This window comes from Centroberyx gerrardi, chromosome 18 (assembly GCF_048128805.1).
Source record: "Centroberyx gerrardi isolate f3 chromosome 18, fCenGer3.hap1.cur.20231027, whole genome shotgun sequence".
In the NCBI taxonomy this organism is placed as follows: domain Eukaryota; kingdom Metazoa; phylum Chordata; class Actinopteri; order Beryciformes; family Berycidae; genus Centroberyx; species Centroberyx gerrardi.
This window is the reverse complement of record NC_136014.1, coordinates 9,246,997-9,274,842: the sequence shown is the minus strand read 5'-3', so window position 1 is coordinate 9,274,842 and position 27,846 is coordinate 9,246,997. Positions and strand designations below refer to the sequence as shown.

General features: G+C 43.8%; 1 protein-coding gene across 2 annotated transcripts; it reads left to right on the top strand.

The window, feature by feature from the left end:
* Positions 1 to 168: 168 nt before the first annotated feature.
* Positions 169 to 27,789, top strand: LOC139927961 (uncharacterized). Of its 2 annotated transcripts, XM_071920283.2 has the most exons (23): positions 2,545 to 2,705; positions 2,863 to 2,933; positions 3,232 to 4,655; positions 6,306 to 9,774; positions 10,122 to 10,301; positions 11,114 to 11,152; positions 11,674 to 11,792; positions 12,297 to 12,447; positions 12,716 to 12,855; positions 14,962 to 15,088; positions 15,553 to 15,588; positions 16,463 to 16,623; positions 16,950 to 17,076; positions 17,692 to 17,837; positions 19,517 to 19,643; positions 20,511 to 20,540; positions 20,670 to 20,782; positions 21,392 to 21,524; positions 22,035 to 22,174; positions 23,401 to 23,524; positions 25,202 to 25,360; positions 26,198 to 26,360; positions 27,350 to 27,789. In XM_071920283.2, exons 2-23 carry the CDS (start codon positions 2,886 to 2,888, stop codon positions 27,436 to 27,438), a joined length of 7,245 nt encoding a protein of 2,414 aa, XP_071776384.2. In that variant the 5' UTR covers positions 2,545 to 2,705; positions 2,863 to 2,885; the 3' UTR covers positions 27,439 to 27,789. The 2 variants fall into 2 exon arrangements, with proteins under 2 accessions (XP_078145933.1, XP_071776384.2); XM_078289807.1 differs by lacking the exons at positions 2,545 to 2,705; positions 2,863 to 2,933 and adding an exon at positions 169 to 465.
* The last annotated feature ends 57 nt before the right edge of the window (positions 27,790 to 27,846 follow it).

The following is a 27,846-nucleotide window of genomic DNA, read 5'->3' as shown; positions in this document are numbered from 1 at the left end:
AGTTTCCCTCGACAAAGCCATAGTCTGTACCTGTCTTTGTGGTTTGTTTGTGGGCCTGAAAGTGTTGCACAATAAACCGCCGTAGTGCTGTGTCACCGCGCTCAAAGCCTCGGGGTGTGTTACCTGGCCCGGGCAGATTCCACCTATAGCCGAGCCATCATTACCAGTGGGAAAAAAAACAAAAACTTCTCAAGCAACATTTATAATGCAATCTAACAGGCTTACCTCGAGTAGGCTACTGGCACTTGCGTTGATAAAGATATTTAGTATTCGTTTGAGTATACCTACACTAAATATTCATTAGGCTCTGCAGGCTCCCCTGTCTGAGGAACAGGTTACCTCAGAGAGAGAGGAGAGGCGGCGGCACAGTGAAATACTTCACTCTTCTAAGGGCTTTTGCTGCTGGTTGCATTTGACCGATTATTCCTGGGACAAGTGAAAGGGCAGGACAGCGCTGTAATCATGGTAAGATTTCCCTTTCTGTCTTTGGCGACGTTTTTTGCAAAGAAATTAACTGGGGCTGCCGAGTGAGTTATTATTACAGGTGAATTGCGGTCGAGTATTTGAGGATGGGAGTGCCTGATAGACGGCAGGCTTCAGGTCAACTATTTGTTTTGCTTTTATGGCACTGCAGTTCGTGTTGAAACCTGTTAAACCTTTATCGATTGCTCAGGTTATCATAAACTAAACAAGTTTCCAGATTAGATTAGTGAATGAAACTTTAATGATCCCCATGGCGACTGTTTTGTACTATGGAAATAAGTAATTGAATATATTACGAAGACAATACTGCATAATAGCCCATTAACAGCTCATAATAGTGTATTAATGACCAAATAGGCCCAATAAATGTATAATAACAACAAGAGCATATGATGTTATTACTGACTAATAAGGGCCAAATAATTAATATGCGCTGACAATTATTACGCCCACTCCAAATACACTTGGCGAAAAGCTAATATGAATAAAGGAAATGTATTCTTTTTTTAAAAAAAACCTACCATTTGTTTTACTGTGTCAATTCTATTAATTGACAAGAAATTGAAGCAATTACTTATTATCGACCCGGAGACAAGCAGTTAAAGGGTTAATGTTCCTCGACGCAGCATGGAAAGACTGGCTTGAGCTGCCCGCCAAATGAAATAAGGGCAAGCAGACTTGGAAACCAAGGGCAGAATTCAACAGGCTCTGAAACCCACACAAGTCGATGCGTCATTTCCCCTGGAAAACTTTCGTTGGGACCCAGCCTCTTGCTGCCTTCAGGTACTGAAGTAAATATCGGAATTACGCATTTCGACGTTGAGCGCACATCAGCAAGCCAACAAGGTGGTGAAGCGACTAGGAAAGCAGAGGTGTCAATTCATAAAGTATGGTTCCTTAAAGTTCCTGCATCTAATATCAGTTGCCACCAAAACTTTAAAACCCGCTTATACCGACTCATTTAAGATTTTTCTTATTTGACAATGTGATATATTATTAGATGTAGCAGGTCACCATACTATCTGGCACAGTGTTTGTCAACCTTTTTCATATCAAGGACCTCTAATTTCCTACACATTAGAGCCACGGACCCCCATTTGATGAGATTTTGTCTCTTGGACCCAAATCTGACAATATTTTTATTGTTAGATATGATTTTGTCCAGAATTCCAAGACTAGGCCTATATTATAGGTAGAGAGATAACAGTGAAGCTATGATCAAAATAGTCGTTCTTCTACATTCTCTAATTGTACTAACTTCTTGTAAATAATAAGGGTGAAGTTTAACAATTCCTCAATTTTCTGGGGACCCACTGGAACCCACTCAAGGACCCCTGGTGGTCCCCGGACCCCACGTTGAGAACCACTGCACTAGAGGGAACATTGGTCCTGAATGCTCACCCTCCTGTGAAAATATGACCTCCAAATACATTTCTGGGGATATTTAATTGATCTTTGCTCTCTGTTATAATGCTAAAATCTACAAGATCAAATGTGGACTCTTTAAGCTGAGGTCTGAGTAACCCACCTAACTGATGTTCATATGAGAAAGTGGGACTTTCCCGTTACTTGAGGTGCCAAGGTGTATTGCCATGTCAACAACTGATGGTAAAAGTGATGCCTTTGATTCGTATATGTCATTACTTGGCATTCTGTGTAAATAATTAGTATTGTTGTATGACTCTATTCTCACTCTTTTAGCTGTGACACATTTTCTTTTTAATAAATTCATTAAAACACCAATTAGTTACGCAATTTCTCGAAATATAATCCGGCTCCTTTTTTGTTGTTTATGTTTTGGTTTTTTTGGGGGGGTTTTTGGGAGGGGGGCGTGGTTCTTTAAAGGGATAGGGAGAGGTGTCGTCGTTCAGCTCCCCGACCAAAAGCACTTGAATACACCGACAAGCATAGCCTATTAACGACATCCAAACTAGGAAGTAAGAATTTACGAGGAGCATCTGAAGGCAGCATTTTACCACCGGGCTGCGTGCGCGCCGCTGCTCCAGGGGCAGAACTTCAGCAGAACGCATAGCTTCGATTCCACAGTGTACCGCACTCGTGCTATTGTGGATGCTTTATGGGATGCAAGAAGGACCGAAAACAATATAACTGAAGTTCATCAGTTAGGTATGCATCTCAGCGCAGATCTGATGCTGTACAAACTGACAGCCGTTTATACGTCGGAGGGGGGCGAAAACTTTTCTTCTATAGTCTAATTGAGGGTGAGTTGTTCTTGTATTAAACTTTTGGGATCTGTCACTTTCCTAAGGCAAAAAAAACTCTTTTTTTGAGGATTTGCTGCTCTTTCATACTGCTTTTTTTTTTTTTTTTTTTTTTTATCTCGGAGGAATGATTTTGTTTTTGTTCTATGCTCTATAGGTGTTTTGTTTTAAACCAAAAACATGTTCACAACCTACATAAAGAGTCTGAATGATATGGTATTTTCTACGGTAAGCTTACGGGTTATAAGCACTCCTGCATGCCTTTGCTATGCTGAGAGATGCATGGCTATACTAAAGGAGCGTGTGAACAAACAATAGCCTACTTATATTTACCTTGGATCCTAATCCTGCACTCCCTTCCTTTGTTCTTATTTCCAATATTTACAGTAGCCTACCATGTGTAACTGATACGCTTCAGCTCAATTGAAGTGTGCCTATATTCAATTGAAAAATATGCATGTTTATTAACTGCCGCTATCCATGTGTGGAGATATTTTTAGTGAGTTATTTCTCTGCCTGTCTTCAGTCCCAGAGCCCAGAGGAGCAGCCGAGTCCTGGGGTCCTGGGCCGTATCGGGAGCTGGTTCTCCCCATGGAGGGGAAAGACTCCCAGGGGTCCTTCTGAAAATGCTGAAAATGACTCCCCAACTAGTGACCAGGCTCTCAGGTCAGAGGGAGAAGAGGAGACCCAGCCTGTGAGGGAACAGCAGCAGGAGGAGGAGCAGGGCCACAGCTCCAACCCCAATCAGCTGAGCCTCTCCGGGGACATTTTCTTCTGTGAAGACGAGGACGCCACGCAGTCTGCCCACAGAGACGGCCCCCTTGCAGCCAGCAGTGCGCCAGCAGAAGGAGGCCCGACAGAGGAGGAGTTTAGAAAGAAGAGAACAGGGCAGGGCAGGGAGAGGGAGAGGGAGAGGGAGGAGAGCAGCAACGGTACTTCAGCGAGCGGGAATCCCGCCTCAGAGAAGAATGCCAGTCATCTGACACATCTTTCTTCTTCTTCTGAGCAGGGAGCGGTGTGGCACTCTGACCAGGCCCACGCCCAGCCACAGGCTCCGAAACAAGCCCAGGCCCAGACAGGCAGGAAGCTCCATGTGTACCTGGAGGAGACTAGCGTGACTCACAGGGGGCAGGACACCTGTGCTGCACCGGAAGTGGTCTGCACCAGGGTCAAGAAAAGCCTCCAGGTCATCTCCAAGGCACAATCATCAAAGAGTGCCGATCCCCTAAAGAGCTCCAGTCCAGCGGGGTCGGAGTACAAAAGGACGATTCTGAAGCCCACTGCCAGGGCACAGAGTCATTACAGCGCCCTGGTGGGAGTGTCACTGAAATCACGCAAAGACGCACAGTTAGAGCCTGAAACAGAGGACACAGAGGCAGACAGCATGGGGCGTAAAAACACAGCCAGGAGGAAGTCCAAGAAGAACTCTCAGGGGGACGGAGGGAGCGGCTCCCAGGAGAGCACGCCTACCAAAGCCCAGCCTGTCCCGGAGGGCTTCCCTACATCAGATAACCCGCTGACCGGCCCCCAGGGCAAAAGTCCAGTCACTCAGCTGGGAGAAGCATCCGTAAACCCCTCCTCCAAACACAATCCCGCCTCCCAGGCCTCACCTGAAGGAGGGAAGAGCAAGACCTCCCCCGCTACCGGAAAGCAGTTGGACGACTCACAGGACTCAAACTCAGCCTTTGCAGCCACTCTGGCATGTGTGGTGGATGGGAAGGCAGACATGGAGGACGATGATAGCCCCTACAAGGTGGAGAGGAAAACAGAGACGCCGGAGTCCAAACGCAGGAGTATGAAGGTTTCTCGGAGCGAGGTGAAGTTTTATTCAAAGAAGGTGCTGGTGAACGCTGAATCGAGTGCGGAGGGAACCAACCAGGGTTCTGAGTCAGGATTAAAGAATACCAAAGATGAAGCTAAGAATAAGCCCAAACCAGAGATTAATGCAAGGTAAGTCTTTACCTGAAGGTGACTGGTTAGATTCAGAAAGAGAGCTGCCTGTGTTTTGTGAAGATAGATAGATAGATATAATTTTATTAATGTGTCACTCCTCAAGAAACAAATCAAACAAAGCAACAAACACAATAACCCCCAAAAAAAAGAAAGTTGAGGACCACTCATCAAGAGTTACGAGACACATAAAAAAAGATAATAGAATATATATATACTTATATATATACATACACACAAATATACACACACATAAGTACATACATTCGTACAGATACATTGATACACATATACATACATACACACACACTCACAAGAAAAAATAAATAAATAAGTAAAGGTCATATTACACACACACAAACACAAAGGATATAAAACAATCTTAATACTGCATTATAAAATTTAGACACTCATGAATGAACGTCTTCTGTTGAGAATGAGGTGGCAAGCTTTGGCACATTCATGGATACAATATTTACCAGCTAAAACTACACACAATTTATTTAAATCATCGTACTCATTAAAATTTGCAACATGGTTTGAAAGTTGAAAAAATAATTCAGAACGAATGTCTGTATAGAGTTCACAGTGTAAGAGTACATGGGCTTCTGATTCAATAGAACCATTATTACACAGGGTACAGAACCGTCTATCGGCTGGGGTGTTTTTACAGTTACAGTTTCTATAGCTAAAGGTGCAACTCCACATCTGAATTTAGCAAAGGCGCTTCTGTGCGCCTTTGCTAAATTTGTACATATGGCGCTGTATCAAAAGCACTTTTAAATAGGCAATAAGTGCGCAGTTAGTTACCCTCAGGTTTATTTATTAACTGAAACCATTTCTGTTCATCACTCTCTGAAACGGCAATGTCAAAATTCTTTAAGTCATTTCTTGAATAGACTCTATCTGTGCGGGCAAGGTGGGACATATGCAAGGAGCTAAAAAAAGTTCTCACAGTGTACATATAATTTTTTACATTAGTCAATTGGGAAGCCCACAGAAACACACGTTTACAGAGTCGACTACCAGGCATGCTGCAAAGCCTCTGCCAATTCTTAAAAATACATGACCACTGCCATTGCCATAGAGTTTTCCAACCCATATCACCCTGTATGGCAGCAGTTGGGGTGTGAATGAAGGAAACAATAAATCATCACATTTCCATCAACTGTGGTGTGTATAGCAAAACCTATTTGTAAGGACTGAATGTTTAATGCTACAAGTACCTCCAACATTAACTAACATTGTAAGTTGCCTGTCAAGCTGGTGTCTAAGATAAGAATATTGCCAAAACAAGGAATGTCCATTAACTGCTATGGGAGAGTTATAACAGTTGAAAAAATAAAGTAAGTCATAACACAAAGTACAACCCTTTAGGCTGCAAGAATGGCGCTGTACAATAAAGTTCAGATAAGATTTTACAAATCACTTACACCCAGAGATTCAACTAGTATAAAGAATGAAGAGAAGGTTGTGCTATATTTTTCTGTGACAATAAGAGCTTATTGTGAAGATTGCTTATAGAGGAGGCTGTACAGCATTAATGTATTGGTGAAAATCTACTTCAAATGGTTCAGATTCTACAATATATATAAAAGCTGTTTGAATCCTAACAATTTACCTGCTCACATACATTTTACCTCTTCACAGACTGCAGGACGTGAAGAAAATGGATGAGGAGTCTAAGCCAGTCGTTGGCCGGATTGCAGATAAGATCAGCCTGTTTGAGGGTCAGGCAGTGGGGAGTGGCAAGAAGACCTTCCAAAGCCCCCGGAGTGCAGATGTCTCCCCTGCCAGGAAAGTCACCGAGAGGCTGAAAGCAGAATTTGGCTTTTCAGATCACAGGTCAAAATCGGCCGAGCGTTACGGCAACGCCAGGTCCAGCTCTGCGCCGCCCGTCGGGGAGAAACCCAAGATGGTTAAGGAGTGGGCGAAGAACTTTGCAGAGACGCATAAGACAGAGGACAGGACGGCGCTGTCTCAAAAGTCTGCCATGACAGGAATGCCCCAGAAATCCTCCCCTTCTGCAGCAACGCCTGTGTCAAAGTCACAGGAACTGGACATTCAGGGTAAACTGGATTGCAAAGAGAAGACGCAGACCACGGTCATGTCAGAGATAAGATGTAAACCAGATGGGCGAGATACCACTGCTGTTGGGGTGAGCATTCCTGCTCCCGAACAACAAACAGACTCCCAAACAAAAGTCAAAGAGGCCTCGAAAACAGCAGATCTGCCTACGAAACCTAACATTGTTGAAACAGATAGTCCAGCTAAAGGGCTTGGTGACTTAGATGATCTGACCAATTCCAAAGGTCCAGGCAGGACAGGCTCCCGCTCTAAGAGAAGGAAAAGCAGAGAGCCAACCAGCCCCATCAGCCCAAATAGTGAAAATAAACCAGGTCACTGTACTAGCAAGCAGGAGGTCGTTGCCAGCAAACAGGAAAAGGTGGCTGATACCGAGGAGACCGCCTCTCCCACCAAACAGCTCATTGAGACGGTCACATTACCATCTGAAACACAGTCGCCCAGTGATACCAGCCAGCAAGCATTTAGAAAGGCATTAGAGGTATCAAACAAAAAGTTAGATTCTTCATTTAAAATGGACAAAATTGACAAACCAGTTAAGGGAAAGGGGGGACTGACCGAACCATCTGTCAACACAGTTGACAAACCTGATACTGCTGTTTGCAGCAGTGGAACAAAGAAGCCTATTGACAAGGATCCCGTTGTTTCACCCCAAAAGGAGGAGAGAGCTGGGGGACACAGCCTCTCATTTGCCGAGGAGAGGGAAAACGCCTCCAAGGACAGCAGCGGGACGTCAGCCTCCTCCCCCTTACCTCTGACAGAACAACATCTTATTGAGAAGACTCCTCCTGTGGCGCAAGGGCCACCTGTTGAATACCCCAAATTAGATAACCAACTGACAAGGCAACCTGAAACAAAAAATAAAGAAAAGGTAAAACAGCCCAATAAAAAAGACACAGGGCAAGTGGCACAACCAAAAAAGAGAGACACTGAAAAAATACGTCAGATTGAGAACAAAGACAAAGAAAAAGCACAACAGCTCATGCCTTTGGATAAAAATACAACAAAGGGCACGGCTTCAGACAGTGGACAGGACAGCCCAGAGACACGGGGTAGCAAGGCTACAGCTGACAGAAAAGAGGAACCAAAGCTTGTTAAAGATGTAGCAAAAGCGGGGTCCAAACAACCAGAACCAGTCTCAGAAAAGACTGTTGGATCAGACTCGCCTGCTCAGACACAGCCTGTCAGTGAGATGGTTACTGCACATCCACATAAAGCTGTTTGTGCAGTCACCCAGGCTAATAAGACTGTGAGTGTGGCCAACAGTGATAAAGGGCCAGTCGAGCCTCCTAAGGGAGAGACAGCTTCAAATGTGCCCGAGTCGCAAACAAAGCCTGCAGAAATCCCCGGAATACAAACACAGCCAGCCATGGCTACAGCAGAGCCACAGCCTAATTCTGTATCTGTGGAAAAAACAGAGAAATGTACTGATGACTCACATGCACATGGAGCTAATGATGTTGCGCAAGAGTTTTCCAATTCAAAGCCGACTGCTAGAGCAGCTACAGCAGCAGAGGAGGTGACTGTGAAAGCAGCGAATGAGACTCCGGCACTGATAGCTGTAGTTCCCACACAGACTGGCAAAATGGCAGAGAAGGAATCATCTGTTAAGGAACCGATTGCTATTTCTGTTACTAAATCTGTGAGCAGTGAGGGAGCCGGCGTAGATGCTAAGAATAGATGTTCAGCTATCAAATCATTGGCCTCAGAAGTCAAAAGCTCAACAGATGTAATGAAAGTGTCTCCTTCACAGTGTGAGGAGTCAAAAAAGACACCGGCAATAAATGATAGCAGTTTAGCCAAGGGCACAGAGAAAACAATGCAGAGCTCATCTGCTAACAGTGCTACTGCTACTACCACCGCAGTTACTATGGAAAAAAAGACAACTGATAAAACACAAGGTTTTCTGGTGAATGAACCTTTACCCGTTGTTAATGGTGATATCAGCCCACCCCGACAACCCCACACAGTCAATAATAAACCAGGGAGTTCAGCTCAAGCTACAAAAGCACCCACTTCAAAAGAGGCCACTAAACTGAGCTCAAGCTCTTTCCAACGTTCATCCCTGAATAAGCTCCCTTTGCCCCGGGGACTGAGCGAAGGAGATTCCTCAACACAGCGGGATGCCCCCTCCAGTTGGCTGGATGTGGATTTCCCCAAAAAGAAGCTCAAAATCCCCGAGCCCAAACTAATTTCTTGTGGAAGTGAGAGCAACCTCCTGGACACGTCTGGTGACCTAGATGATGAGGATTTCATTGAGAGAATCAAGAAGCTTTGCGCTCCCTTCTCCCTCCCGCCGCGTAAGCACAACTACCTTCGGCCACCCCAGCCCCCGTTCGCCATGCCCGCCATCAGGGAGGACCGCTTCGAGAAGACTTTTGACCCTGAGGAGTTCCAGTTCGGCTTGAGGAAGAAGAAACAATTCGGCTTAGAAACGAGCCCCGGCCTCTTAACCAAGCTCCAAAGCACAGAGACTAAAGCTGGCCTGAAGCCTGCCAGGGCCAGTTTGGCAGACAGGAGCATGCTCCTTAATCGCCTGGACATTCGCTCTCGGCTTAAGGAAAAGACCACAGTCGAGGATGAGGAGGCGGAAGAGGCAGAGGAGAAGAAAGATGAGCAGATCAAGGTGAAGTCTCGCTTGGAGGGGAGCTGTGTCCTCAGCAGCCTCAGCAGCATCAGCAGCACCTCCAGCCTCAGGGGGAAGAGGAACGGAGTTCAGGCCCAGGCAGACAGCACCAACTCTGGGGACGTGTCGCCAAGCGAGGCCCCCCAGCCGAGCCCTCAGCCGGTCTCCCAGCCACTCCTGCCAAGCCCCACTCTCACGGCTCCATTCAGTGATGCGCTGGCCAAGCAGAGCCCTGCCCCGAGCGACGGAGCCGGAGCCCAGGCTGTGGAGGCTGCGGTCGGTGACTCAGGTCCTCCACTTCCTTCCTTTAACGACATCAAGCTGCCGGACTATTTAGAGAAGTACCTCCCTCGAGAGCTAGCAAAACCAGAGCAGAGCACAGAAGGACAGGAGCAACTCAACACAGAGGTTAGTCGAATCATGCATTATTATCACCAGCTAAAAATGGTGTGAATGTTGAAGTTTCCTTCATAAAACACAGAGATTTCCATGCATTTACGACATAACGGGTAAAATACTTCTCACAAGTGCAAACAAGTAGTGTAAGTTAAGCAAAGCTGCAGTGTATCTTACCACCATGTGAATGCATGCATTGTCCAGTGAAGGAAAGAAGATTCACATAGAACCTGGTGATCTTTACTCTGCTGTAACACATTTCACTATGTCAATAAATGTTAATGTAGTACATTATACGAGTAGAGAAGCACGTCTAACTGCTTTATTCCTTATCTGATGGTTTACTGCTTATGCATCAGATTCCTGGAAGGATGACAAAACCAGTCCCTGAAGGTGGAGCAGACCCGGATGTGAAGCCAGGTCTCCTGCTTCCCGATGGTGCGCCTCCATGTCTCCCTGGGGTTCCTCCAGCCACGCACCCCACACTCACCGAGCTCCACCAGCCTCTGGCTCACCCGCAGGCGATGCCTAGTAACAATGTAAGTGTGTAAAAGCACAGGATATTTGATTGCTGAGAATGACAAATACAGACTGTACTTCTCTTTGAAGCACAGGTGTGTATGTGTTTGGACTCTTTGGCACATGTGGCTGGTTACTACAATGATTTGTATCATTTAATGTCCTTAAAGCTGCACTAGGCAAGATTTTTATGTAGAAAGTAAATCAGCCTAATCATCAGCTTACATCACTAAGCGGGCTACAATGGAGAAGAGTGTCCCACCCCTTTGTAATTGAGACCTTGTAGATTCGACCTATTTACCGAAATTAAATTCTGGTGTCAGGTGTGGTCACTAGCAGGACATCTTCTTTGTTTACACCAATGATAGATCTTTGGCCTCTCTAGTCTGTTTGGTATCTTTTGTGTATAAAGCGATATTAGAATAGCCCCATTGGTCACATGATTGCTGGGTACTGAAGGACAGATTTTTCAGACAGTTACCTCTCGTTGCCATTTGGAGCTTCCAACATGCAAAGCTGCCTAGTGCAGCTTTAAAACAAGCTGGACCTCTGTAAATATTGTATTTTTCTGCAATTTGTGTGCATATATGTGTCAAAGAGAAATGTTTTTTGCTAGATATGCTCATCAGCGTAATAGATAAATACAATTATAACACAGTGTAGCCCACATGGATCCATTGTGTCCCCACAGCAAAGCAACATAAATTAGTAAGTAAACAGAAAGAGGACAATCAACAAAAAAATGTGGATTAACTTCTCCAGCATTTTGTGAATGCTTGCCATGCTCAGCAATCTCCTGCGCCATGATAATCTGTGTTTGTTGCATTTGCAGATAAGAGCTACCAAAGGATTTCACAGGCGCCCTGGAAAGGTGAGTAGGCAACGCTCTGCCCACATAGAAGAGAGACAAGGGGGGGGAACAATGAGAGAGGAATCTGGATAGAAATGTGATTGTTCAGTGAAAACATCTGCTTTCTATATTTTTCTTCTTGGAGGTAAACAGAGTATTGAAAAAAAACCAAAACAACATACCAGTACAAGTGCTCAGCTGGATGTGATTACAATCATGAGATTCGGTGCTGCCAATGCAATGCAAAGCTTGTGGGAGAGCGCTGCACTGCATTGTGGGTTGGTGAAAGAGACTGCTCAAAAATATATTTCCCTTGTGCTCAACATTTTAACTGTACAGTCTGTGCCTGTATGCTGGATTTGTAGATGAAATTTAAAATGCTTCTACTGTAGTGCAGAAAAGAAATAAAGGAAACTACCATGCTGTCAGCTCCTCCTAAGAAACTCAACAAATGGAATAAGCTTGTAAAGCTCTTTGCCAGTGATTATTTCCTCCTCCGGTTAATGTCTCAAGTTGACATTGACCTTGGTGTCTCCATGCAGATGGTGCTGTTCGAGAATGCTCAGTTGGGTGGCCAGGCGTACGAGATCTACAGGGACGTGGCAGATGCCACCGCTCTCCAGCTCTCCCCTCTCATATCCGTGAGGGTGGTCAGAGGATGGTAAGTGGATGCAGATGAGTGTAGTGCTGATTAGCGTTAAGTGGTTTTGGGATGATAGCGCTTCCTTTTGAGCCTCCTGGAGGTGTCGTGGCCCTAATTCAATGAAACATCTGTGACGAGTGTTGCACACATGGTAACCTCAATGATACACCCACTCGCACCCTTTTTTCCTCTAACATCAAAGCTGGGTGTCTACATACAGTAGGTGCTCTCCCAAAAATAGCACAAGGGATTGTTACATTAGATATTGCGTATTGGTTCATAAGATTAACCTCCATCCTCAAGGTATTACAGTGGGTTTAATTACACAAACATTTTCTTCAAATGTTCTGATGACTATGTTTTTATACATGTTTATATGAATTAATGACCCAGATTGTCTCTTGCTTGGCTGAGATTTGACAGGCGCATCACAGTTTTTGCACAGCAGACATTTATCGGCCCTGTGACATTTCTATCTTTTTCAGAAGCTTCCCAGTGATTGCTTTTTTGTTTCCCCTGCAGTTGGGTGCTTTATGAGAAGCCTGACTTCCAGGGACGCTCCATCGCTCTGGAGGAGGGGTGTATAGAATTGACGAATGTGTGGGCAGAGTCTGGGCCGGAGACGCACATCGACCCGCCGATGTTGATCGGCTCTATTCGACTCGCTGTCTGGGTTAGTGTCCTATACTGTCACCTCATCTGGCCTTCAATATTTCAGTATCGCCAGCATCACCTCATGGCCTGCTAAGACGCTGCTAATGTATGTTGTTGCTTCATCGGTATTCAGTCGTGACTCCTTTAGAACAGAAAAGAAGGAGAAATGTGATGTAGACTTTGCTTGATTCTATGTGGGGGATGAACTTCATGACAGAGGCAGCACCTTCAGCCATATTAGTCTCCATCGCTGCTAATTCCCGTGTGTTTTTTCCCCCTCTTTCTAGGACTACAGCCTTCCCCATATCGACCTGTTTACTGATCCGGAGGGCCACGGCAGGGTAACACCTTACCATGACGACACCATAGAGATCTGCTCATTCGGCATCCCACAGAACACTGCTTCCATCAAAGTCCACTCCGGGGTGTAAGTGTGACCATTCCAGCAAACTGTTGCGTACATTAGCGATAATGAAACAGACTGGCAAAATTAAGTCATTAGCTAACCATATGGTCTCCTAACTGTGCTTGATGAGACTGATCTGACTGAGATCAGATCTGATTTGAGAAGCAACACAGTCAAGCTGCAGGAGCCGAGGAAAGCAGAAGCAGTGTCTGAGAGTTTTTGTGGTAGCCGCAAAATCAGCTGTAAGCAATGAGACGATCCCAATTCTCGGCAATGATTTTTTTCGTCGCTCCTGGCTAGAGTGGTGTGCTAGACAAACCCACAGCGGTAGACGCAGGAAATGTTGAGCTGTCTTTTAATGGGATATTCTTGCTGTTTGACTTTGGCATGAGCTGGCAGTCAGAGGAGAGGCTGAGCTGACAGATAATCATTACCGTCTTCCCTAGTGTTTATCCCTCCCTTTGGGTTCACTCTCACTCATTTGCCTGCTTAGGAATGTCCTTCCTGCTCATGCATGTTAGACGAGAGAGTGGGGGGGGGGGGGGGGGGGGGGGGGGGGGGACTTGGAAGGCGGGACAGAGAGGTGGAGACTGAGGTAGAAACAGACAAAGGTGGGGAGAGACGAGAAGCAGAGTGTGTTTTCTTCCACGTGAGCGGGAGGTATTCAGGACATTTTGTGCCCTGCCCCTGAAGGAAGTTAACAGCAGTAGACCTTTTCCCACAGTGCCGGCAAGCTCTTTTTTTTGGTTTACCTTGGCACCTTCGGTAGAAAACTAACATGTCAGGAATCATTTCAGCATTTCTCAACATCTCCTCAGTCCCTGACTATCTTTTCAATCATGAAATTAGAGCTAATTACTGTCAGATGCCAGCGCAGTATTTAGCAACCCATCTCTGATCACCCACGAATCGTTCTGCCTCAGCAGCTCCTCCTGCAGTATTTGCACTGAGACATCTGTGGGAAGTCTGTTCAGCAGATGTATTTTTGGGTTTAACTAATTTAACCTGTACCCAGCTCAACCAAGCATTATGAATCTTTCATCGTCACGAGGCTGGCATCAGCTCTGTATCAGTTCCTGTAAGCTGACTGAACGAGCTGCATTTATTTTTCGCCAGAGGCTCTGATCTGGTGATTGATGTGTTCCTGCTTGAGGCATTGTGTGATCTTGGCAGCTCAGAGGGTAAAGCTCGGCTCTAACGCTGCCAGGGCGAGGGGGTTTGATGCCAGCAGCGGCATGAACGAATGAAAGACATGAACGGTACAGAGAAGTGCTTTGGACAGAAGTGCGGCAACTGGCATATTATATTGTAAAATGGAAAGTGCTGGTCCTCAGTCACGCTTGAAGCCGTTGTGAAGTACCCAATAAACACACACCTGTGACCACATAGTAGTTAATTAGGGATGGGACGATATATCGAAATTCAATATATCGCAATACAAAAATTTGACAATACGTATCGTGGGGCAGCAAAATGAATTCGCGATATTAGCTCCATTTTATTCTGCTGTAGTAATCACAAATGAGACGCTTGACCATCACAATTTCACAAGCTCTCCATCCAAATTATATTATTTGCACTTTGTAATGACATTTTTAAATTGTTGTTTACATTCTAGCAAGCCAATGCCATCGCTAGAAAGATTTGTGGCTCAGAAATGAACAGAATTCAGACTTTGTTGTCATTGAACTCTTATTTATTACATCGTATTGTGGTTGTATGGAATCGTGAACCACATATCGCGTCTCGAATCGTATTGTGAAATAAGCATATCGTCCCATCCCTGTATATTAATGTACTAACCCAAAATCAGCACAAATTATGTGTGGTATAGCAACCAATATACCACACATAACATACAGTATAGTGTATATACCACTATACACTAACCACTACTGTTCAAGGACTTTACTGCTAGGCTATTATTAGTAGTGAAAAAAATAAGATATCTTGACTATTTGTGTTCTTTTTGTTAAGACAGTGGTGTTACAGCTGTGTTTTAAACGCTATAAACCGCTGAAGGCCATGATTCCCAGTTATTGTAGAACCGCTATGAGGTGCAGTAAGGTCCGAGGTGAAGCGGCCTTGTGGATTTAATGCTTCATTTTGTTATCCTCCCTCCTGCAGCTGGCTGGTGTTCAGTGATCCGGGGTACCAGGGCCTGCTGGCTGTGCTGGAGCAGGGAGAGTATCCTTTCCCTGAGGCCTGGGGCTTCCCTTCACCCTTCATAGGCTCCCTCAGACCCCTCAAAATGGTGAGTAATAGGACAGTCCATCCATGAATACTGTGATTCTGAGGCACGAACATCATTTTATTTTGTTTTTTTATGCCACACATCTCTTCCTCTGCTATTTTCCACTAGTAAATTTGCGGCCGCTACATCACAGTGTACAATTGCTACGCTCATGAATATTCTATTTCCTAATTAACTTTCTGTTTCAAAAGGAATTTAACATTGTTACTTTCCATTGTGAATGTATTGTCTGTCTGCCACTCTGCCTTCAGTGTCAGTATTATCTGTAATTAGTTGGCCGCAGGGACAGGTGTTCAGGTCAGCAGAGACACATTCTATGTCCTTTCCTTTGCTCCCTATTAGTGTTTATAATTGTTTCTAATTTTTCAGAAAATGGGACTATTTGCTGACTATCTTTCTTTTATGCACATGTACATTTAATTACGGGTGCAGGATGGTTGTTGATGATAATGTTTCTGTTGCAGGGTGGGTTTAAAGTGGAGAATCCTAATGAAGTCAAGGTATGTTTGGTGTTCACTTCTGCTGTAGCTTTCCACCTTGAATAAGTCTATGGGTAAATTCAACACTATATGATCATGTAATGTGTATACTGGAAATTAGAAAGCAACCAACTAATGAACTGTCATTATTGTGCCTGCTCCTAAAGGAAAAATCCACCCTATAACAAGACCATATGTATATGTACGTTGAAATATTTCCAGTACAGCTACAATGGATTTTAATCTAAATCTAATTAAATCTAAAACTTCAACAGTAAACATCAGGTTTTGGTGTCAGTCTCTCAGAATCAAAGAGCTTCTGTCTAGACTCAACACAATCATACAGGGACAAATCCATCTTAGAAGAGGCAGAAGCCATTTTTCTAAACCAAAAGAAGTAAATTGCAACACTTCATCACAAAATAACTCCTGGAAAGCTTGAACATCACAAATTGATGGCATCTAACATTAACCGAGGGTGGATTTTTCCTTTACAGTCATAACTCAGTATTGATTCTGAAACTGAAAATATAATTTGCAAAATGCTTTATGTCCATTGTGGGGGGGGGGGGGAATCATTATTCAAAGTTTGTTCAAATATAGAGGATTCAGTCTGAAAGAAGTGTTATTATTTTGGTAACAAAGGACTTTAATTACCTTCTATCCTTTAAAACTTACCAGGATATGTTTAAAATCCATGAGCTGCAAAAATGTTTTAAAATATCTCACCTCAAAAGGAACAAAGAAACCAAAAGATCACGATGGCGGGCAAGGACAGAACAGAATTGGATAGCACACTCTGACAACAATGATTTTATATTCACACAACAACCTATTTAAATGATGAATTTAAATAGTTTCATCTTGGGTTTTTCTTTCCGTTCTGTGCTTATAGGCTGTGGTTTATGAGAAGCCCGGCTTTGAGGGTTCGTGTTTGGAAATCGACGGCGATGTTTTCAGCTTCGGCGAGGGCGAAGGAGACGCCGCTGCAGATGGAGCGAACCTTGAGTCGAACAAACTGACGTCTGTGGGCTCTTTAAAGATCATCGGAGGACTGTGAGTTTTTATTGTTCTTCCGTGCCGTATTTAATTCTATTTGCTCGCACTGGATCAGTTTAGGTGGTAATCATGACTTGTCGACCACAGAGCCGGGAAATTACAAGGTTTATGCTGAATCTGCTGCCAGATGGTGATTTTGAGGTTATGTAATGTAGTCATGACTTAGAAACACAACTCCACAGTAACGTCTCTGTAGTTGTTTCCTACATAACAATGTCCTTGTCCTTAAATACACACATGCAGAGCAGTCCAAGCAATGGAGTCACATGACTAAACATCTATACCATTGAAACAAATGTAATTAATCACTGTGTCTGTCCCAGCTGGGTGGGCTACAGCCAGCCAGGGTTTGAAGGCCAGCAGCACGTCCTGGAGGAGGGAGAGTACCTGGACTGGAGGGACTGGGGAGGAGGCTCCGAGCTGCTTCTGTCACTGCGACCCATAGTATCTGTAAGTGTCACCCTGGGCCAATTCACCATGCACCCACATCTGACTTTAGGTAACCTAGAATACATCAGCATATGATGAATAGTAGCTGTGGTAATAATTAAATTAGGGTTTGACCAACACATTTTCGTGTTGAAGCTGCCAGTAGCCGATCATTTGCGCCAGTGTTCAGTATCTTATTTGACCAAAATGAAAAAGATTCAGTGTTTACCCCAAAGTGTCTTGTCAGGGTGGAAAAGCCTCTGAAACAGCATTTAGACCATCATGGGACACTAAAACTCTCCTTTTGAATCCAGACTAATGAAATTATTTTAAGGTTTGCAGCTTCTTAAGGCAGGATGAGCCATCACATCTATGAAACGGCAAGGGAAACTCTGGGATACATTATGCTTTTAAATGAAAAATTGAACAATTAAATAAAATGAGCAAAGAAAATAAAATTGAATTGAACAAGGGAGGAACTTACATCACATCAGCGGTGGACCAACTCACCCCTATGTATACAAACTGATACATTTAGTCCTAGTTTAAACTGGTTCTGCCGGTGCTTGGAATGCACAGTGTCACATAGCTTGGTGCGACGGTCATTGCATTTGTATGCTTTCACTCCCGCTGCAGGATTTCATGTCTCCGCACCTCAAGATGTTCAGTGACATTGACTTTGGCGCGCTGGGAGTCAACATCGACCTGGCAGTCCCTGTCGCCAACACCGAGGACACGGGCTACGGGCTGAAGACGCAGTCTCTCGACGTCATCGGGGGCATGTAAGTGTCGCCTTCCCCGCCGTGTGTGCAGTAATGGGAGATAATAGGTTAGGTGGTGCATAGCATTACCATTTCCCCAGCAAAAGCAATTTAGATCGTATCTGTCTGTGCTTATTTGCATCGCTAAGCTGTCTCTCCCCTCCCACATACCTAAGGCATGCTCGAGTTCACCTGTTTGCAATGGAGTTCGCTCGACTCCCAAGCCCTCCTGTGTTTGTCAGCTCCTACTGACAGATGACGAATTCCTGCACTCAACCCTTTCATTAGTTGAGGTTACAGTTCTAGTGAATTCTGGCGTTTATTTTCCGTCCTCTGCAGCTCAGGTCTGCGGCCGTAGGTAGGGCTGGCTGCGAGGTTGCCTCGCCCATGCCGGCAGGTCGAGACTGATAACCTACTGTATTTCTCTAATGTTCGCCATGCCTCATTTCCTGTGAGAAGAAGTTGGTCAGGTGGCCGACTTGTCTCACACCTTGTTTCAGTGGGAGTAAAGGTGAAGTCAGTGTAGGGTGTGGAAGTGGAGCATCGTTCCTAGATCAGTCACACAGCCACAGTTACCAAAGAATGCCATTACATTTGGATGGGCTCTCTTGTTAAGGGCTTTGTCTGTTGTATGATCACAGAGGGAGAGTGGAAAATCCAAGTGCCATGGGCATTGTGGTCGACGATTTGCACCGCCTAGCTGTTTCTGTTTTTCTTTATTCTCATCACAATGAGCAATTACATGTTTTCCTTGTTTAAAACAGATTGTTTTTTTTGTTTTTTTTGTTGGGAGCAAATTAGATTTCCATTACGTTTTATTCAGCTGAAATAATGCCAAAGTAATTAAAAACAGCAAAAGCAAATCTGAACAAAGAAAGGCAAATGTTTACAGCTGCTCACTGCTGCCCATGTGAGAAACTCACAAAATGGTGAACAACCCCTGCTTCAGGAGGCGCGGCTCTAGCAGTCTTGAAGGGTTTCGTGCTGATCGTCGCGCCGCCAGCCTGTGATTAGCTTGCGCAGCCTCGCCCTTGTCGTGCTGCTGTCCCCCTGAGCCTCGGATTGGCTCGGCGTGTTGATGCAGCGCTGCAGATAGAGACTTGTTTGTAATCTCACACGTGAGCAGACACACATCAGCTTACGCATGCACACACGCCCACAAATGCAAACATAGCCTCTGTCTGTTTGCCTGCCTCTCTTTGGAGTAGAAACGCCCTAAAATACCCAATCTGTCTATCAGTTTGTCTATCTTTCTAGCAGAAATAACAACCCCCCCCCCCCCCCCCCCCCCCCCCCCAATACACACACACACACACACACTGGTGCCCAAGTCATGCCACATTTCCCATGAGAGTACATACAGTACATAGCTAGTGAACCACTGTCATGTGGGAGACAGGCCTCAACCTGGCCTCTGACCAAGACTCCTGAAAATGTTGACATACAGTAACTGAGCAACACACATAGTTTCTGCCTCGTAGTATGAATTCCTGTGGTGTTTTTTAATTGTGAAGGCAAACGTGGGCGCACAAAGCCATCAAAGACTGCGTATCATCTCTGATAATTAACATGAGATGAAAGAGGGGAAAGAAAAACAGATCTGAAAATGTCAGTGCTAAATAAATGCGCGCTTTGGCTTTTCATGATTAGTACTGTTTAAAGCTGGTAATTTATGCTCCATTCTCTCTTTTCTCTGTTAGATGGGTTGTGTTTGAAGAGCCGGGCTTCTGTGGCGAGGCCTACGTCCTGGAGAAAGGCCTGTATGGAAGCCCAGAGGACTGGGGGGCTCTGCGGCCCAGGATTGCCTCAGCAATGCCTGTTGTACTGGTAAGAGGAATAATTCAAACAGAACTGTGAAATCTTGCCACTTGTCTAGGGTGGCAGGATGGCTCGCTTATTAGAGAGATGTGTGTGCCAGTGTGTCCATGCCTCAAAGTAGAGCTGCACAATTATCGCGATTTTACGCTTTCAGGATTAATGATTGTGTCATTCAGCGATATTGAAGTGCTTGTTGTATTTTCATTTTGCCTTCAAAGTCCTGGTGTGGTTAATCAAGCGCTCCCATTATGCATGAGCAATCACGACATTCACCCATGTGACCAAAGCAGAAGTTAAGATGGAGAAGCAGGCAGCTACAGTGGGAAAGAAAGAGAGAAACCTTACATAGACTATCTTTGGACAAACGTATGGACAAGCAACGTGGGAGAGAATGGATCGGTCCAATGTTCGAGAGGAAAATACTTCTCCAGAGTCTGAACGTGAAAATGTTTGTTTTTAGATGACGATAAACAAGAACCCCAAGTTCACCTTAGGGTAGTAATTATGTATTTAAATTTTGTGAAAATTTTACTTAATTTTACTTAAAAATTACTTCGCAGTAAACTAATCCTGAAACCGAGACTACGTAATTACTATTCGTGATCACAATATTGAGCAAATTAATCGGGATTGTCATTTTTTCCACAATCGTGCAGCACTAGCTCAAAGTATCATTTAGCAAGACAGCCTACCTAATAAGCACTTGAGTGGAATGCGCATAATGTATGTGACTTGGAGGAATATGCAAATAACCACATTCCTAGGCAATATGACAAGTGACGCACTTTGTAAAATCTGCAAGTCAAAACACAAAAGAAGAATGTTGCAGTTCAACGTATGCAAATGACTCTCATTAACCTTTGGTTTCCACTTCAGGATGATTTGGAGAACTGCGCCAAGTTTAAGGTCAGCGATTCAGAAAGCACACTTTTGATCTTGCTCAGCTATTCTTCACATCATCTGCTGAGCTATTGAACCGGGTGGGTGAGTCAGAGAGGATGACTCACGCGTATTGTCTTGCTGTGTGCGCCTCAGGTGCAGCTCTTCTCTGATCCAGGTTTCCAGGGATCTGTCCTCGTTCTGGAGGACAGTGCCGCCTCCCTGCAGCCGGACTTCACTGTGGCCTCCTGCAAGGTGCTGGCTGGCAGGTGAGGAAGCCTGAAACATCACACTGCGATTATTCTCATTAGTTGTTCCAGTTATGATATGACACGCTTCGAAGTGATTTGAAACACTTCTCACACAGCGCCTGCAGTAGTATATTTCTCAGAATATCTCCGGTGGCCTCATATTATATTAGCTGGATATTACGCTGTCTCCTCATATTATAAAGTATTTCTGCGGGGGAGGCGGGTCTGTCAGAGGCTGTTCACTGTCACTGCTTCACTTGAGCAAAAATTCCCATATTACAATATCAGTATTAATTTGATATATTGCTCGGCGCTACAGGTGGGAACACACACTGTGCTGCATATCCTCAGGCATTAATAATCCATCCAGTGTATCATAAACCACTCACTGTTTGCACAGCTGCAGTATCCTAGTGCCACGTTTCATCTGTTTCCATCTGACATTCAGATGTAGATGTATTGTATGTATTACTATTGGAAACCAGCAGTAAGCAAATATCATTATATTTTTAGATCAAGAAATTATGTGAATCCAGAATGAGGATTTGTGTCATATTTTGTGCTCCTCTTATATATGTATATGCGTGTGTATCTGTGTGCGTGTGTGTGTGTGTGAATTACTTTCAGCTGGCTGGCATTTGAGGGCCAGGACTTCACTGACAGCATGTATGTGTTAGAAGTGGGGAGCTACCCGGACCTGAGAACAATGGGCTGTGTACAGCCTCGTTCCTCCATCCTGTCTCTACAGACTGCTGGCTTTGTAAGTTATTTTGTTTTTATTTGTTACCAGGTTTTGTCAGTTTGTCCCACTGACATTAAAAATCCAATTTTCAAGAGGTAATCTGGCCAAGACAGCACAAACATAAAAGTTGCGGTATGCCAACATTGCATAATGTGAAGATCCTTCATAATCATCAGTAGGTACCGAGTCTGAAACTGTCTCTCAGCAACAGCTTGTCTGCCATCTTCCTCTACACTGAAAACAGAAGGGATGATGTCAGATTCAAGCTGAATCATACAGTATCTCAGTATAGAATGAGTTGCCATTGCGCACAACAGGAGCATCAATTTATAAAACTGTGCGTCTGGCAAACAAGAGCCTCCAAAAGCCAGCGAGCGCAAAGGGTGGGAGTCTGGCCCGTTTCCAGGGCAACCTCAAAAAAAAAAAAAAAATATCCTCAACACGTATCTCCAGCTACACTACCTGCAGTCTCCCGCCCACTCCATCCTATCATGCACTTTGTCTCTCTCTCTTTCTCTTCCTCGGCAGGAGTTCTCCCTGCCCTCCGTCACTCTTTTTGAGCGGTGCGGTCTGCGGGGGAAGAGAGTGGTTCTGACAGCTGGATCAGTGAACCTGCAGCTGGCTGGAGGCTGCGGCCGCGTCCAGTCTGTGCTGGTGGAAGGAGGCATGTGAGTACATATAGTATAGGACGAATATATCCAGCCATTACCAAGTTCTCCACTTGAAACTGGCGATGTGTGTGTGTGTGTGTGTGTGTGTGTGTGCTGGGAGCAAAACTCACTGTGCTGTGAAAGCCATTCTCCTCTGGCAGGAGGGTGTGAAACAGAAGAACATCCTTTATCCTTGGCAGACCAGTCCTTCAGTGGCCTCTGTTTGTTCTCAGCAGTCCCACTTCCAAATCCCTGTTGTTGTTTTTATCAAGTTATCAAAAAAATAGCAAAATATACTTAATTGAATATACTTAATACCAAATATTTCGCTTCGTCTTTCTGCCATTTTTGTCCCAAAGCCCAGCCTCATGGTCTTAACTCCGAGGCCGGGCTATTTGGGTAAGAGCGGAGTCTCAAAAGAGGGATGCCAAGGTTCTTTGCCGAACAGGTGAAGCATTTACAGATAAAAATAAGTATTTTATTGTGGCAAAAATATCAAGGTTGTTTGCCTGAATAAATGGCTTTTATCTGAAAGTTGAAGTGCCTTGGGGTCCTGCTTTTGAAATGGTGCAATTATTTTTGAATCCATTTAATCCAGGTCTGTCACTGCAACAAAGCAGTGAAGATGGTTTTGCCGGGGCTTTTTTCCCCCAAAAGACCGTGTTACTGTCTGCATTTTTAAAACACAAACCGCAATATGCTTTTTCGCCGAGGATTGTGTAGGTGAAGCAGTTTTGCCCTGTGTCCTCAGGCATGACACTTCATCAATTCAAACTTATTGGATGCAGAATGCAGTGTCAGCAGAACATCTCATATTAGAGCGTGATGTTATTGACAGATGGAGACATGAGGGATCCAAGTAGAAATATGGGGGTGATGTGTGAGATTCAGACCGGAGGTGTCAGCTCACCCCGGGGAAATAAAGGGCCCACAGAGCGCCAGAGCTGCCTCTGGAGTGGCACATTCCTCCTGCAGGAGAGAGGTGGGGAACCAGCCAAAGAATGGAGCCATTGAGAGTGGAGTTACAAGCAACAATGAACGTCACACACCTAAATTAGATCATCATGAGGCTCAAGATGCTTCAAAAGATTATCTTTGGCAGGGAATCACGGACCCAAAAATGTAGCTGCATTTAAAAAACAAACATTATTCTCACCTGCATCAAGTGCCAGATAGGTTGGGTTTACTGCATCAGACAATCTCTCAGACTTGACTGTGTCTTCTTTTGTTTTTATTATTAACAGGTGGGTCTTGTATGAGGGAATCAACTACCGGGGTGCTCAGATTCTGCTGAGGCCTGGTGAGGTGCCAGATTGGCGCAAGTTCAGCAGTTGGCAGAAAATTGGGTCCCTCCGCCCTCTTATCCAGGTAAGAGGACACACCCCATAAACACTCTGAACAATGGTCCCAAAAGATTCTGCGCACACACAGGTGGAAACGTGCATCAGATAAAATCATAGTGCAATGGTGAACACATGATCAATTGTGATCTACTGAAGTCCCACAGTTAACAACATATATCTCTATCAGATTTTTCATTCTTGATAAGAAACTTCTGAAAGCAAATACAATTGCAGAAGTCATGGGTGAGGTCACTTTGTCAAGGCATTGAGTTGTCAATTATAGTACTGATAAAAGAAAATAGATGTGTAGTAAAGGGATATTACAGTGCACACATCAAGACCGCATTTGTTATGATCTCTGAACAGATGTTGTCATTGCTACAGTTAAGGGCCATGTAGCAACTGATAATGTAATAACTGATGGATAATGTAATAACTTGTCAAACAGTAATAAAATGTTCCTCTAAATGGGTCAAAAATGTAATAAAACCTGTTAATGTGTTAAATTACCAGATAATGTAATGAAATCACTTCATTACATTAACCAGCAATTATGACTTCATAAGGAGTGTAACATCCTCTCAACTAAATCATGCCATAATGATATGGACTAATGTGATGAGTGTAATACATTACATCATTAAACAATATTATTATTACATCATCAGGTAAAAATGTTACACCGCTTATTGCCAGTTAATGTAATAATGTAAAATTATATTGCAACTTATTACTTTAAAAAGTTTAATTATAATTTCAGTCCATATAGAGGGAGATTTTATAACATTTTCACAAGTTATCACATTATCTGTGAGTTATTACCTTATCAGTTGCTACAGTCATAAACCAGTCATTTGGCACCAAAATGAAATCAGTTTTGTCCAGGAGGTTTTAAAAACAGACATCAAATATCAAAGATGCGGTTCCACACAAAGCACTTAAACATTTCCATTATGGCACAGAGTAAGGACAAGATTTCAAATGACAGCCAACAAGTCTATCAAGAACTGGGTGACTGTGCAATAGAGAATTGTGATGAGCTTTAATGAATTATGTTACAAATGCTGCAGCCAAGCCTACAGAGAAAATCTAATCTAGATGGCCTCACTGTAATAAACATCATTTCATGTAGTCACATTATTGAAAGTCTGAAACGGCACACTGTATAGTTTACATGAACAAGTGTGACATGTATGCCTGCAGGTCAAGCTTGGTTTTATTCTAGAAAGCTCAAAATCTGTATAGAAAATGGTATATACATAATTTATATGTGTACATACTCTACATATTCTCCTCTATCTGTAAACTTATGAAATAGCTACTGTGTGGTGCCTCCTTTCAGAGCACTGATAGCATGTAGCTGAAGTGTTTTTCTTTTGTACACATATTACTTTTTTCATTTGCGCTTTTAAGTTGGGCACTTATGCAATTTTGAAGTAGACTTTTTTGCCCTAGCCTTTTATTTGCAGAGTGCAGAAGTATTTCCCTTTTTTTCTAGTTTACAATAATTTGATTCTTGCACCTGCGTTACAACTGACCTTCAACTGAGTGCTTTTTTTTCTGTTTACATATTCTTTATACACATGGCCTTAGTGATTCACAGTGAACAGAAGGACTGATCCTGTGTGTGTGTGTGTGTGTGTGTGTGTGTGTGTGTGTGTGTGTGTGTGTGTGTGTGTGTCTGTGTGTGTTTTCTGAGTAGAAGCAAGTGCACTTCCATTTGAGGAACAGGGAGACGGGGCTCCTGATGTCGGTGACTGGGGATTTGGACGATGTCAAACTAATGCGTGTCCAAGAAATGGAGGAGACCGGTGGACTGGAGCAGATCTGGTCCTACCAGAACGGACACCTCCACTGCAGGGTAGCAGCACCTTCCTCATACTGTCAATCAGTGTCAGAGCTCAGGGGGGGATATGGATAGTGCAAGTAAGGCTTATTTCCCATAAGCCCATATCCCAGGAGCTTATGTGTGAAAATGTTTAGGGGTACTAGCAGGGCTGCAGTCAAGACCACCTTAATCAAGTCCAAGTCAATTCCAAGACCAAGTCCAGTCGGGTTCAAGTCAAGACCAGGTTCAGAGTAGGTCGAGACCAAGTGAAGACCCAGACCAGAGCAAATCAAATCCTATTCAAGACCAAGACTAAAATAGGCAATGAACCTGGTACAATTCTTTCAAAATTCAAAAATAATGAGTAAGAGATTTCAGAGAGATGTAGATTTATCTGCAAATCTGTGCTGTTCCCTTCAACATCCAACTGATCAATAAGAATTGACTAGACAAGGAAATTAAATCCCTTAAACTGTTTGCAGTGCTGGGGACAAAAAAATAAAGCAAACATCGATGAAATTACCCTTTTTTTTTTTTTTTTTAAGATAGGCAGGGAAAAGTTGAGTCATAGTGGCCAAGGCCATGATAAGCCTGAGTCAATATAGGAATGAGACCGAGACAAGTCTGACATTTCAAAAAAGTGAGAGAACTACAGTCCCCCCCCCCACCCCACTATGGTTTACCCACAATCCATCTTCTATTGCTGAGAGACATCGAACACTTAACCACAAACCTCCCACTGTCACACCAACCACTGGTCCATTGATCTGGTGTATCCTGCATAACCATGAGACATTACATCACCACACAACAGAATGAATTCAAACCTGCCACTGGTCTCATCGTTGCTTCCCCTCTCTGTGTCCCCAGCTGCTGGAGGAGTGCTGCCTGAGCCCCAGCGGGAGTGTGATCATGGCAGGAAGCCGCCTGGGCCTCAACCCAGAGCCGAGCATCCAGCACCCGCTCTGGAGCGTCACCCCCGACGGCTTCATCCGCTACACCGCCACCCCTGATCTGCTGCTGGAGGTCAAAGGTGAGCCCGGGTCATCCATGTGTGACTGCGATGCATGTGGCTGGATTGATCTTATTTCATATTATTAGTCTGTCTAAATGAGACCTGGGATTGTTAGTACTTGCAGATAATTCTTAGGTTTCTGTTTTAAGGTGTTTTGAATACCAGCTGGGTGGAGTTTGCCCCACAGAATACAAAAAGTTCCATAAAGTTTAGACAATGACAGGAAAGTATTTCAAGGTTAATTTATCTCCGTGACTGCCAACTTTCCTGATACTTACTGGATTGCTCAGATATTACATTATAATATTGTCAAACTCCACCCATCTGGTAGCTCAAGGAGATTAAATCAAACACTAAAATTATTGGTAAATATTTGTCCCAGGGCTGATTTTAATGTCAGAAGTAAAAGTAAAGCATGTGACTTAAACAATGGAACTTGGATGCAACCTCTGTATATTAAGCACTTACCTGATATTGAATCCTAAATCAGCATTTAACTAATTACAAACAGGAGAGTGAGAACATAATCAGTGTCTCCTGCATACTGGAGTTACAATTAAATTGATATTGGGTATTTATGTCAGGAGTCGTCACTTTGCATCACTGTCAATTAGTGACACCTTGTGGACTAAATGTTAGTGTACAAACCATCATTCAGTGTGTTAAGGTATTCTGGATATTAGCTCATATCCCTCTTATGGTCATATTTGGAATAAGCTGCATCTTCATATCCTGATAACAAATATGTCTCTCTATATGAATAAACAGAATATTCTGAATATTACCACATAAGCAGACCCTACACAGACCACAAAGTTTAACAGTAAACACAATAAAGATTTACATGCCTCATTATCCCAGTGATCATGTTTTAAGTTTCTATTAATTGGGATATGAGCTTATCCCAGGTACAGTAAACAAGATACAAGCCCACTTTTAAATATAATACTTGAGTAGCCTGAATATTACCAAATGTCATTGGTGAGCAAATTTTCTCTCTTTTTCAGGGGGTCATAATTACGACAAAAACCAAGTGATTCTCAATACACATGATCCAAATAAACTAACCCAAAGATGGAATGTGGAGATTCTATGAAGACCTAAGAGCTGCAGAACTGGATCCCTACTATTGTCTACTAGGGGCTCTGGCACGCAGCTGCACAGTGGGCCCCAGCCTTCAAGGACGAGGTACATCGCTGGAGTCTGCTGAACATTTGCTGCTGGAGGAATATAAAATTTCCAATGAGAAGGTCAACATGTGAGAGCAATGGAAAAATCCGTAAGAATGTATTACTAGCCACTTAACAGACAAGAAAGGACGTTACGTGAGAGTGGACTCCGAACTTGAAATACTTATGCATAATGTTTTACACATCCAATAATATATCTTAAGGTTTATATTTTGTCTTTTTCCATGAATAAACCCGTTTGCCTGATTTTAATTAAACTTAACAGTATTAATGCTGTTTTCATACTTTATGCAATTCTATTTTACAATGCCTTA

Coding starts and splice junctions, on each gene's coding strand:
- LOC139927961 (XM_071920283.2), top strand. CDS start 2,886: ATGTTCACAACCTACATAAAGAGTCTGAATGATATGGTATTTTCTACG. Junction 20,541..20,669: donor AGAACTGCGCCAAGTTTAAG/GTCAGCGATTCA, acceptor TGTGCGCCTCAG/GTGCAGCTCTTCTCTGATCC. Junction 23,525..25,201: donor CCCTCCGCCCTCTTATCCAG/GTAAGAGGACAC, acceptor TTTTCTGAGTAG/AAGCAAGTGCACTTCCATTT.